Source organism: Papilio machaon, chromosome 1, assembly GCF_912999745.1.
Source record: "Papilio machaon chromosome 1, ilPapMach1.1, whole genome shotgun sequence".
Taxonomy (NCBI): domain Eukaryota; kingdom Metazoa; phylum Arthropoda; class Insecta; order Lepidoptera; family Papilionidae; genus Papilio; species Papilio machaon.
Window position 1 is genome coordinate 7,565,792 of NC_059986.1, and position 14,477 is coordinate 7,580,268.

Here is a 14,477-nt window from a genome sequence, read left to right on the forward strand (position 1 = left end):
TACACTCTACTGACTGAGATCCGGGAGTTTCTGGTGCCGGAGGACCGGCCGCGCTTCGACGAACTCGTCTACAGGCGCGGTGACGATGTCACTGAACATCATACAAAGGTATCACTCAAATTATTATATCACGTAAACCCAGTGTTTGTGCTCGATGTGCCAAATCAAGAGCCGTCAATTTTTTCAAGCCGTTCCAAGCGGAACAATTTAAAATGTATCTTGATTATATTGTTAAATCAATTCGTCATAATAAATGTTAAATTTAATCAAAGTTTTATTATAAACATTAAGTCATATTTGTTAGGTTAGGTAAGTCTTTGAGAAAGGCTGATATTGTGCACATTCATATATTACATTCATTAAGTCACAAAACGATTTACACACACAACAGTACCTCGCTAGTAAGAAAAACTCGCACTGTTCATTAGACTGAGATCCCGGCGCCTCACAACTCACAATCCGCTTCCAACCGAATGCACTAACTACAATTTTTCGCTCCGTTACGTCCGCTCCTGTCTGAAAGGAACTTGTTAGTTTATTAACTCAACATTTCCGAATTACTATAGAACGAACTAAAGTTGTTAGAACTTTATTCAATCATAATAACTTTCGAGCTGTTTATTCCATTACCTGTTTTGTTTGGAGTAATATTCACACAATGGACATATTTTTGGAAATAATTTTTACTTAAATTTTTGATTTTTTTAAATGCTCATTAGGTATATTTACATATACTTTAACGTTTTGAGCAGTTAAGATGATCTTTTACGTTTTAAAATTTCATTAATCAAATTTTACAATATAGTTATTTGCAATCCTAATTGGTCTCTCCGTTTTTTGCTGGTGCAAAGTACCTTTCCACTAATGTTTGGTAACTTCACTGTGGTCAATTAAGATCTTGAAATCTACATATATGTACAATATCATTCACTAACTCATTTTAAAAAATGCATTTTCATAATGAATCACAAAGCAATAATAGTGTCGAAGTGCACTGAAGGACCACGTTTCTCTTAGCGCGGTGGCGAGCGTCATTTGCTGTCCTCCTCCACAATGCACGAACTTCACGACCCGGTGAGTCAAATGCACGTCCGTACTAATGACATGCATGTTACACCTAATTCCTTGCTGATCGTTATTGTGCGCTTGCAGTGTATTCTATGTGTTCAGTGTTGCCAATGCTTTATATTGTGTATTTTTGTTGTCCAAATATATTTTACGAATTATTTTTTGAAATCGGTTTTTGTCGTCAAAATTTAACACTTTTGGCATACAAAATTGAGAGCTAATCTATCTAATTTTGTTTTACATTATTAGGGAAATCATCATTTTTTAATTACATCTTGAGAACTTCACACGAAATGATGCTGAAAAAAAATCTGTAAAAAGTTTTCAAGATTTAGAAGTTCCAATGTGTCGAGACCAATACGAAGGAATTAATAAAAATACAGAATGTATTGTAAGGTCGGGTGAGTAGAGAGGTATTGTTTGTAGGAGGGGCCGGCGGAGGCGCCGCTGGTCGTGGACCACCGCTCCCCCTCCGAGGACTCCGGTCTGGGCCTCCCACCACACGACCACGCATACAGGTGACACGCTATTTAAACTTACTAGTAAAATTTTCATAAAACATAATCATGTTTTTGTAAAAAAAAGGGAAAGTTAACCCTAATTATGTAATTAGGTAGTCGCATTCCGGGAGGCGGAAGCATTTTTCTCTTAGGGCTCTGATGAGCGCAGCGTAAATACTTCGCTTGATGACACTTACGAAGCGCTAAGTGTAAAAGTACCCTGTACCTAAGTGTGAGATGTTCGCGCTTTCGTCTTCGTACCCTATTTTACATTTTGTAGGGAACATAATCTTAGGTTTTTGGAAGTCCTTTCGTTCTCTTGCGAGAATTTTATTGGCTTTTTGCCAACAGTCTAACTTTTATAGGTGGGTACAGACTGGTGAAACGTAACATGCAATGTGTCATGCAATGAAAGAATTCACCGTACACATTGCTGCAATGTATCATGAAAGGTAACACACTTTGTAACAATTTCTCATAGTTTGGACGTCTTGTGCGCGCGAAATGTGCATTTCACGCGCACGCTACGAGCATTACAAGCCGCGCGCGGAGCGATCCGTCATTTGTCGGTTTTTCGAACGAACACAAAGGGGCGCGCAGTGTGCGCGGAGCAGCCAAGTGGACGGTCGTTTTGAAATCAATACGTGCACGCAACGAACATGGAGGACGACACTGCATGGAGTGAGGAAAAGGCATGTTCGCGGCAGAATGGCGGAAACAAACGAACGCGGGAGGTTCGTAGTGAATGCGCGTTAAGAGCGCGCTATGCGTCCACGCTTGCAGCGAACAGGCAATGAAAGGCAGAATTATACATTTCATGTTACGTTTCACCAGTCTGTACCCACCTTAACGTCGGGCTCGATTGTTTTATTACTGCGTAAATGTTTGAATCCACCATGATCGCCAGTTTACGACACGATCCAGCATCCGTAAGGGTTCTTTTAAATTAACTGCCAGTAAAAGCGATTCCCGATCGTCGATTAAAAACAACCTAAGTTTCAACATTATGTAACAGAAGTCATAAATTAGAGATCACTACTCATCATAAATTTTTAATACTAAACCGAAATTTGTAATGGTATTTAATAATATTAATTTTTGTTGACCCACTATTACTACTTATACTATTAGACCCGATCTTAAAGTAACTATTTAGTTATATAATTTCCATATGTATTAGAAATTACATAAGAAACTAACATTGATTAATTCATTTCACACTTGAGTAAAATTGAAAATGTTTTTGTGTAAAAAAAAACCACAGATAACCCTAAATAGCTGAATAAAATTACCTTAATTTTAAAACAACTAAGACTAAAGCAAGAAAAAGAAATAATAGTATCTTAATGATGTCAATGCACTATGATAACACCTTCGTCTAGTGTTACCATAACAGTGATGCGACATTCAACAGGCCAAGTGATAGTTATCTGGTGTTAGTACTGTAAATTATAAAGGCGACGTACACAAAGTTGTTGAGACTGTGTCTGAGTGATGGTGACAGTGTCGTGTTATGTGGGGCAGGAGCGGACGGCCGTGGAGGGCCGACGCGCCGCCGCATGAGGACGATCTCGACGCACCACACGAGGTGATTTTGCCAGACTTACCTTACACTCAATCTCCTTGCCCTTCTCCAACACACACTCTCTACTCTGTACGCCTCTTCTCTGTGCTCTGGGTGTCACTCTAGGAATATTCACACTTCTTTTTAGATCTATTTTAGTCATTTAGTTTGTAGATTATTAGATTATTAGAATGTCATTATATTTTTAGAATAAATGTTTCGAAGTAATTTAAGGAATACTTGTATTAGTTGTAGTCTCTAGTTCTTACTCCCTTCTTGTCAGCGAATGAACCTGAGCTGGCGGACAGAGTGGCACCTGGGCACTACCACTTGTTCTGTGTAACTCACGTTCCTTGCATGTTCTATGACGGCTAGTGAGTAGTTCACAAGTTACACGAATACGGCCGTTATTTCCTATGTATCAATGTTATAATATACAAAGGGTGAAGCTGGCAAAATTCAATCAATTTAAGTCTCGCATAATGGACATAAGAAGGATAATTGGCTTATGAAACGGTAATAGCGGCCAATAAACGTTTTTCTGATAGCTTCAATCTCAATTTTGATATTGCCTTCAATTTAAGACGTAAACAAGTCTTTAACTTCGAGAATTACGTTTTAAATACGATATACCCTTTATCTAATATTTCTACTTTCGCGATCTTAAAATTGTTTACATATAAAGCACATCGAGTATGAAATGTTTATAAAATATTTTGTACAATGACATAGTTGCGTAGGCGATGATAAAAGCCGTGAATAAATCGAATAATTTGGTACGATAATTTAGTCGAAGCTTACAACGGCTCGTTGGTCTAGGGGTATGATTCTCGCTTCGGGTGCGAGAGGTCCCGGGTTCAAATCCCGGACGAGCCCAAATCTGTTTTTTACAATTGTACATTATTAATATATTTACTGAAAACATATTTATAAAACTTTACAAGTATTTTAGATTTTATTGCCTTCGTGAACAAAATCGTAACAGTTACAATTACAATAATTAGCCTCTAGTAACTTTTTGTGTTGCAACTATATTTTTCTTTGTTTAAACCAACTCAGAGTTAATTCAAAAATTATACAGCATTTTCTTAACGAAAACATCAAGTTAACAATGACACACATTATAGAACTGTCATCTGGGCACCCCTTTATTAATAGTTGAGAACGTAGCAGTTTAGATCGAGAAATCGGTTCTACGAAATAGAACAAAGTGATAAATGGTACAAATTTATATTGCAACAATTTGTGCTACAGCAGAACATCTCGTAGCTTATCTGTGCGACATAAAATAATTTATTCGACGTAGAACATTTCTATCCACTTTAAGATATAATCTTGTTTAATTTAACTTAATGACAAAACTAGTTAACTTAATTTTATTTTGTCCAATTTTAGATAAATAATTAAAAGTACCCTGTGGCATTTGTTTACATACGTCAATTTGGAGTACGAGAAATTGAATTAGGTTAAAGCGGCCAACGCGGTATCACTAAGCACTAACGTATCACGGACACTCATTTCTTTTCCTTAGGCCTTGGCCTTGACTTAGGAGTGACCTTAGGCTATTAGTGGAAGTCGCGTGAACCTACTAGTATATTATTAGTTAGTGTATAAGAAAATTTTAAGAAAAACTTTGTTATCTTTGTTTCTACACGGTACAGTTGTCCTTATTACGTTGTGTAAGTTAGTTGAACTCTGCAGGGCGCACAAGCCTCCTCTAGTTAAGAGGTGCCTGAGAGCAACCACTGTGCTTCCCTGTGGGTGCTAAAAAATGAATACGATTTTTTTTACACTAGATAACTGAAAAGCTTTCAGGACATAATTTTGAGGTATAAGAAGTTCGATATTTTAGTAGTACCTAAACAGTAAAACTAATAAATACTAAATCGGGGTAACAGTTACTAATGTATCTCAAAGTAATTTAAAATTTTTACCGTGGGTTTCTGAGACCAAAATATCTGTATAAAACATATCGTCTTCCCTGTCATTATATTTGACAAAACAGACATATCACTATGTTTTAAACAGAGCTTTTGGTCTCAGAAATCTATGGTTAATACATTTTATAATATAAGTAATATTTTTATAAGAATATTTAATTGAAAATATATGTGATAAGGGTGCTTAACTACGAATGTTATTTTTAGCTATAGAAGTGTTCTTAGTAAGTTTTAATTGTCGGGTTTATTAGTTAATTGAAATAATATTACTCATTTTTCTAACAGAGTCAATCTTGTAGTCATTTTGCTAAATCATACAGATTAGTTCTGGTCCCTTATTTAAAGGGTTAATGAACTTTAGAGAATCACCCTTCTTAACTACAACTTAATTTAGCCCTGAGTACAAAGGACGTGTCCCGAGGGGTTTCAATTTAATTATAATAAGTATTTCCAAAGAGCATATTTACTAGTGATGCAACGGAAGTGTCTTAGCGGAACCAGAAACGGAAACAGATGTTAAAAATAAATTTTAGCAGAAACGGAAACGGAAACGGATCGGCGGAAACAGAAGTGTAAATAATATGAAAAAAAACATATTTACAAATATACCTAGTCAGGTCATAAATTCTGTCACATGCTTAGTATAAAATAATTGAAACAAGTTTATTCATTATGTGACCATTTATATACCTAAATGAACTTAACAAAACATAGATTCTTAAGAATTAATTCTTACAAATAAATGCGACAAGTGGCGAAAGGCCGCGCACGGACTGCGCGTCTCGCGCCGCGCATGAGGAACTTTCAGCAGTCGTAAAGTTCCGTTTTATCTCCGTTATAAAAGTAGCGGAAACGGAAACAGAAACGGATGTTGAAAAGCGCGCGGAACTTCCGCACTTGCGGAAACGGAAACAGAGGTCCGTTGCATCACTAATATTTACATTACTTGTTGCCAACTAAATTAATAATGATGTGAGGTAATAGCTTAGTTTTTCGTGTATTAATATCTTTATGTCCCTATCTACATATTTAGAATAACAATGATAATAGTGTTGGTACACGAAGTAATTGTTTTTTTTTTTAATCTAAAAGTTATGGATCGAATTCTAGATCATTTACTTACCATTGGTTTCTGAGACCAAAATCGCTGTATAAAACATATCGTCACCCCCGTCATTATGTTTGACAAAACAGAGATAACAATATGTTTTAAACATTGTTTTTGGTCTAAGAATATTGTTATGACGTAAAAGATGACCAAAATCCTTTATCCATTTCGTAAGAGTTTGAAAGTCTTGTTCTTGACGAAATTATGCAAAATTAAAAACAAGCATTTTATTTTTATTACCTTTGACTTATCTGGTATATATCATAGGTTATATAAAATATACATGTTTACGTTCAAAGTTTATGATATTAGGAGATAAAACAACCGAATGTATTTTCATAGTACTTCCTAAAAGCATCGTTGGGCGGAACTTAGTTGGGCGGGTGCGTGTTTGATAGAACTTTGAGCAGTACTCGGTGAAGTTTCATTGCCAGTGCCAGTACTTTGCTTATAGTTTAGTGCGCGGCAAGTCGCGGCGTGTGCTGCACGTATGTTCGTTATGTCGCGTCGTCGCCACCGTGTCGCTTTTTGCGACTACATGCCAATGGACGTTCGCGCCATGGCCAAGGTATTGTTATTAATTTTCTGAAATCGTATAATATTGTAAGCTTAATTTTTAAAATTAAATATTTGATTAATTTACATAAGGTTAAAGTTTTAGGTGGAATTTTTAAAGTTGACTGAAGATATTTATGACTGTTTTAAAGTTGACGCTATTTTATAATATTTATTATTGTTACTAAAAAATTTGACAATTCCGAATAAGATAAATTATATAAATTTTCCTACGGTGTATAGGACATTAACTCTGTCGAAAAATAATAGCAATAATTAATTGTGCGCGTTGTGTTTGAAATAGCTCGCAGGTGTTTTCCGACTGTGTCGTTTTAAACCATATATGTACACATTTGTTACTTTACATGTACTTTGTTAAGAAATTGGTATAATATGTAGTGTATTAAATTATTTACGTCATCATTGCCCTGTTAATATGATTAATTTTTTTTCTTTATAACTAAAATACAACCAGGACCTACTTTTTTCTACTAATGTTTCTAAGTGTTTTTATATTGTCTTATATAACTACAATATCTTACATCTTGCACTGAAAATGACTTGGAAAAAAAACGCATATGATGAAACTTCTGAAATGTTCTCAAAGTATCTTGACACGATTTCTGTTCTGCAGCTTGTTAATTTTGTTTAAAAATTCCAACATAGTTCTAAACAGTTTTCCATCGCCATAAGTATGTCTTTATAGTCAATGTTTACATGAATCAATATTCGGAATTAAAAATTAAATTATTTAAAAAAAAACCTAAAAAAAAAAATTAAATCCGAAATTTGAAAATAATTTTTTAAAACTTATTTTTTTTTATTTAAAAATTTTTTGACCTTTCGCCTAACCCTTATATATCAGATATACATATGCTTTGGAATTTATTGCCACTGTAGTCACTTCACTAATTAAACTGATAGCTTATTACAATTTAAGTGTTGTAGCCACGCGAAAAAAATGTAGGTAAAAGGGGCGATAGACAAAACTGAAGTATTTTGTAAAAATGACAAGTGTAATGATGTATATCGCAGTATTTTTTAAAGAATAGTTTTTATGATTCCTATCAGTTAAAGCTTTATTAGTATTTTGTTTTATATGCGGAATTTTTTGTATTTAAGACAACTTTGTACCGGATTTGCGTGAATAGGAAACGTAGAAATGTCATTTGCCAGCAATCCAATAGACCTATAGCAATTTTTACTTAATTTACTAAAATTAAGCATTAGTCCACTAAAACCTTGAAACTTAAAGTTGAGGTTCCTCGTAGTAATTATAAATACTTTTTTTTTATTTTCAATACAAATCGCGTGACTTAAAGTTAATGAACGTTAAGTAAAAATAAAAAATAATAATTTTTAACAAGTTCACTCACCATTTGCACGAACTAGAATTTCTAGAAATTATGACACGCGAGAGTTATGCTACGAGTACAAGCAGGTGTTTGCAGGGGCCTAACTAGCCGAGTCTTTGTATTGACTTTTTTTTAAATACTCGTAATACCCAAACTTATAAAATCTAATAAATCCCTCACATATAACATGTCGCATATAATTAAATAAAGCACGTTTCTATAAAAATTGAAGCTCGTTCAATGGTTGATGGAGCTGAAAAATTATTACCTACATTAGACGAATATGAAAAAAGTAATTTAAAAGTTTAGCTTTGTGATAATTTTATGAAAGTCGACATGTAACATAGATTCAGAAATCATAATTAAATAGCAAAACATCTTTTTTCCACATAAAATAAAAGAATATAAGTATAGTAATACAACAAAACAAGATTTCGGCAATACATTTAAAATGTTAATAAATTTATTTATAATCAGTATCTTCTCCATATTATTTCTAAGAATGCAATTTCATTTTTTTGATGAATTTCACCATCTCAAAGGCCGGCAACGCATCAGCGATTCCTCTGTTATTGCAGATTACCATGGGTGTCGATGAAAAAAGAAGTTTTTTTGTTTCATTTAAAATATAACAACAATCTTACCGTGATGAGATGAGAGGGATGAAAATATGTTTTTATACAAGTACTTCGACAATCAAAATTCAAAGTGACTATAAGCATTAGTATACAGGTCACATCTGTATAACCTAAAACGTGCTAAATACAAAAATAGTTCGGTAAATCAATGATGGCGCAGAGATAGGAGCGTCGCCTCGCAGTCTCTTCAAGATCTCTGTTTGTGTTGCTGCCTTACAACCATCGTAGTACTTATAAAGATAATAATAAGGCTGTATGTTTCTCGTGTTCATAGACCCACTGTTACTCGTCAGGAATACGTAATACAAGGTGCTAAAGTACGTGACACGTCGTTTCTATTCCTGTTTTGCTTTAAATTTTAATTTTCCTGCCTATTGAATGACGCTTGCATGATTCGATGTTGTGTGCTGCATTATAACGCTGTTTGTTGTGCTTTGTAGACTATATCCGTAAGTAAAATTATTTTATATTAAATAAATATTAATTGGTTTTTCTTATTATTATACTTCTTTGTCCATTTTTATAGCTGCGTCAATTAAAAAATCTTTTAACTATTGCATTTATTATAATGAACTTAGAGAAATTAATTTAAATTGCACCGTCTTTTTAACATTTAATCCATTTTAATTGATGTATCTATGTCTAACTTCGTAATAACCGTAATATAGATAATGAAAGTATTTTCCTCGTAATTTTTAAGACATTTCGTTATAAGCAAAGTAATTTTTTTTTTAAATTCGTGTAGGAATACGAAGAGGAGGGTCGTCGGTCGCGGCGGCACTCTTCACCGTGCAACTCCAGAGAGGGCAGCACCACCGCCCTTCACACACAACACTACGATGACACCGTGAGTACATCACTGCCTTAATTTTTATTAATTAAAAATAAACAGAGAAGAGTGTCATACCAGTCATCGTTAACATTTAACATAGTGACACTAAACATGGAGTCAGGTAAAAGCGGGATTTGCCTAGTCAATAATTTATTAGGAAACCAACTTTTAAGTTGTCTTATGAAGCACTAATATCGAATGTTTCTGCAAAAATTGCAAATTGTACAGAGATTCCAAAATATTTTAGTAGTTAATAACGTGCTTTCGAGAAACCAACTAGAAGAATAAATTATCCTCGAACATGTTTCCACGTCTATCCACATTAATTTTCAGATTCACTTAAGTAAATGGATAAGCCAATTGTATCTGTCACAGTTCGGAGCATGACAAATGGGGCCAGTTTACATTACCGAAACACTTGCAACAAAAACATATTGCCATCTTTCTCTTTCTCCTTGAAAAACTGAGATAACAATATGTTTTGTAAGGTTGTTTTTGACTGTGGAAACATATCGACGTTGGCGACATGGGATTTGTTGGTAATATGTTGACAGTGAGGTACAAAAGTGGTAAGGTATATGTTTCAAAAGATGCAGGAACTTTTCTCAAATCGCCGTATAGTTTGGCGAGAGGCCAACATTTTGATACAATAGTCTGTCCGTTTTGTCGTCGCAGCATCTCCCCGAATATATAAATCAGATAACGTCAGTTGAATTTTATTAAGTAGTTCTTTTATATTTACTCCCTCCATTTTTCAACTACAAACAAGTTTAGACATTGTTTCAGAATACAACTAAAAATAAAAATGTAATCGAATGAATTCTATATTTTCTATGGTGTATAAAATTATCGTTAACACCCAAAAAAAACAACATTATTGCCTTATAATTTATTTGAAATCTTACAGAGATTCAAATTCATTTCTTATCCTAAATTATTGTCAGTCACAGAAATTATTCTAAGTGTGTAGTAGTAATATTAATCATATTAATACTGTACATGAAGTAACTACGAACTATAGTAACTGTAAAAGTCAGGAGTGTTAAACATTTCTGTAAAAAAAGTTTTATGTATTTCTGTCATAATATAAGTTATATGGTCAGCATTATATAATATTTAATGTAATAAATAAAACAACTTCGAGTAAGTGATATACTCCAACATAGTAATAAAACGGCCTTAATCGTTTCAAGTTACAACACAGCTTGTTACTTGTATTACGCGTTGTGCATGATTACTTGGAAAAACCTTGTCAAGACTTGGAGTGGTTAAGTAATACATATCGTTTAAGTAAATAACATTAGTGTTAACTTGCAAAATCCAAAGCAAGCGATGGTAGTTTTTGCCTTAATTTGAAACCTAAACATAATACAGCTTAGATTTATAAAATTTTACGTTGAGAAGATTTATTCTAAAAAAGGAGGTTTTAATTGCTGAATAAGTATTATTAGTTATCATATTTCGCAATGAATAAATGCCCGATAGGACTTGGCAACGACTATTGATGTGATGTGCGACAGCAGTGTACCGAACACTGTGACAGACATGGGCTATGTCGAGCAATGGACTGACATAGGTTTATGATGATTATGTTGAAGATGATGCTGATGATGTTGATGATCGCGTTAATGATGTTAATGATGATGACGATGATGACGATGATTGAATGATATTTGATGGGTCAGCAATGGCTCAAATCTCATTATCTGAATACCCTGTGCCAATAATTTGCGTTCATTTTGAAATTTAGTTGCCTTTAATTTTACAGGCTCTATTGAAATATTGCTTATTTGTTTTATGGTATATCCATATCTTTTAAGTCTATATCCTTATCTATATTATAAAGTTATAGTTTTTCCTGGAGTGCTCTTCGTAGTTCCTCGGTGGCTTTCGTCAAGTCTTTATTGGCATGCCGCGGCTTGCCACTGAGGTCACTGCAGTCATCTAAATAGTCTTTCGGAGGTTCCACAGGATATTTGCTGGCGAATTTCGGTCTTGGAATTTTCACGCGTTTGACGTCGTCCAACCAACTTTCCATTTTTTATGATAGTGGTACTTCTTTCAAACGTACGAGTACCTGTAAAAAATTAAACGTAAATTTAATTTATGGCTCAAAATTTGTTCACTTAAATAGTCATAACAATTTTGAAGTGTTTTATTAAAAAGTTGAACAAACGCTCTTCAGTTTAAGCATAATGCTTAAACTGAAGAGCGTTTGTTAAAAGTTGCCAAAATTATTTTGACCATAAATTTTTACCCATTTATATATGGCCACTGTGAAACAATTCTATTTTAATACAAAACAATAATATTATTTATTCAAGACATTACTGACAAAGGATTGAGCAACAGAACGAACAATGTAAGGTTAAGAAAATGTTCACAAAGTTAGAAAATTTGAAACGCGCATTTGACGCTGTCGTCCATACAATGCCTATGAGTGCCAATGACAAACCACAATCGCAGAAAAACACGTTCGATTGTCTCGCAATACGACTAACTGTGTCAGCAATTCTCTATCTCAGCCACTAATTAATTATCTTTGATGTTAACGCAACCGTAGTCAGGTCGATTGCACACAGAGATGTAGTTATACGGGCGATCGTAATAATATCCGTAATCCTTTCTTTCATGTCATTCAAAAAAACACCGTTGATGTAGTTTAAAGTACTTGGCCCTTAATTTAAGTATTTTAAGTTTCAAAAACTGGTGCTGGAACATCAATTATGTTAATTCTGTTTAACAAAAAAGTTGTATTTAAACAGGACTCGAAAATTATTATACAATCCGCATAGAGCAATAATCAAATGCTAAAAATGGCATCACAGACTTTCTCCGGAGGAAAGTGTAACTAAATGTTATACCATTAGTTCTATTAAACACTTTCGAATTTTGCCAATCGGATTACTTCTGATGTTAAAATATTCTCACGTCCTCACGGTATATAATATGAATATCAAAGATTTTATTTTTCGTACCGATGTCTTCTGATTTGTTCCGACATTATGACGACCGTAAAACCTTAAGTTACCACTTCATGTGAATCACGCCAGAATTATTATTATTATTCTTACTTAAAGAAAATTCATGGAAACTTGTGATTACAAAATAGGTTTTTACATGTAGTTTAGTCCCATTTCAATAGTGATGGGCTATTGAGGAAAAACGCTTTCGATTTCATTGCATTTAAATATATGGTTTTGTCTACTTAATATGCATAGAATCTAAACTCTATCGTATGCAATGTTAACATATATGTCTAAGATGTATTAAGGGATCAACTCAACAGATTAAACTATGTAAAAAAATATATTCGCAATGGAAAATTTGTTACGGCTTTGGAAAAAGCTTACACCGCGGATAAATAAAGATCTGCTTATATTATTCCAATTGTGCTTTTAAGAATAATCTAGATTCACAGTCTCAATAAATATGCTAAAAAGGGATCATAAAAATTACACTTTTAAACCATCATGTTTGTAGACTACGTAAAAGTGAACGGTTTATATCAAGCGATCGTATCAAATCGGCCGTCAAACAAAAAAAAATTGTACCAAATTAAAAAACCTTCTTAATCCATTAATAATACATTTATCTAAAGGAAATATACACAATAAAAAATAAAAAAAATAATAATGATCTCCAATCAGGCCCATATAATTTTTAAAACAACCAATCTGCCACTCACTTTCGCAATAACTCTTGTCATTCTTTCACAATTTGTTATTTCAAAATGCCAAATCATCGAAGCAAACTTGCTTAGTATACTTCTGTTTCTTCGCATACATAGTATACAATATGATCTATAAATGTCAACAAATTAAATTTGTTTATCAACAACCAGTTTATTTTCATAACAGTTACGTATTTATATTGCAGTTTCTAAGATTACTTTCATAACAATCTGAATGTAATTTATAGAGATTGCTTATACGAGTATGCTATGTTTACTTAGATATGTTCTTAAACAACATATTTTTGCTCGTTTGCTAGGGAAGGTAAATTGTAATTTCGACGAGTGAAATGTCAGTCGATTCGTGTTCTTTCCCTGAGTGTTAAAGAACTAAGATTAAGTTCTTTTTTTTAATAAAAACTAGTGAAATGATCTCTTAAAAATATTATAATAACATTAATGTTTTAAAGTAATACAACTCGAAGCCCGCTCAAATAGAAAGTGCTGAACAAGGGCTATTGTTTCCGCACAAAGACAGCCGTTCTATTCGATGTAAATAGACTTGTTTTATTTATGTATGTTGTGAATGTTAGAACAGGAACTGTTCATTGCATCACACGAATGTGGCTGTTTATTATCTTGTGATACGGGAAATGTTTACGATATGATATTGAATTTTATATAAATTGTCGACACAATTATTGCTTCTTATACTGGTAATAAGTTATTATAGTAATTATACAAATATAACGTAACATTTCGAGGTTATTTTTACTAACTTCAATATTTTTATTCATGGTAAAAAAAGTCAATTTTTAGCCGACTTCAAAAAGAAGGAGGTTATCAATTCGACTGAATTTTTTTTATGTGTGTTACTGCGAAGTGCTTGCAGATGGGTCCCATTTTTTTTGTTTTTTTTTTAAATAACTAGAAGACTAGTAGATTTTAATAAGATAAGTTATGATAAAAACATACATTTTATTAATAAAATATTGATTATTACAAAACCTTGCACGCTACCGGAAGAAAAAAAGGACAAAGTTACATGAGTCACCGGCGACGCACAAAACACAAACGAACGAAGGCAGCGCCAAAGTTGCACAAATAAACTTGCCTTACTTTTTAAATCTTGCCCATGCCATAAAGAGAAAGTGTGGGCTTTGTCATTGTTGATTTTGTAAAGCAATGTTGTTGTTCGGATACAAATAACAAAAGACAAATTACCTTAACATGAGTGAGCTATT

General features: G+C 33.4%; 1 protein-coding gene and 1 non-coding gene across 2 annotated transcripts in view; both read left to right on the forward strand.

Annotated features, from left to right (window-relative positions):
- LOC106713298 (whirlin) overlaps positions 1-14,477 on the forward strand; it is a 51,441-nt gene that overhangs the window by 23,932 nt on the left and 13,032 nt on the right. Inside the window, exons 11-15 of the mRNA XM_014506067.2 lie at positions 1-108; positions 1,018-1,074; positions 1,495-1,586; positions 3,093-3,156; positions 9,474-9,575. Of these exons, the coding sequence (XP_014361553.2) occupies positions 1-108; positions 1,018-1,074; positions 1,495-1,586; positions 3,093-3,156; positions 9,474-9,575 (423 nt within the window). The remainder of the gene's footprint in view (positions 109-1,017; positions 1,075-1,494; positions 1,587-3,092; positions 3,157-9,473; positions 9,576-14,477) is intronic.
- On the forward strand, positions 3,937-4,008 carry Trnap-cgg. Its single transcript has one exon. It is a non-coding gene; the product is annotated as a tRNA-Pro (tRNA).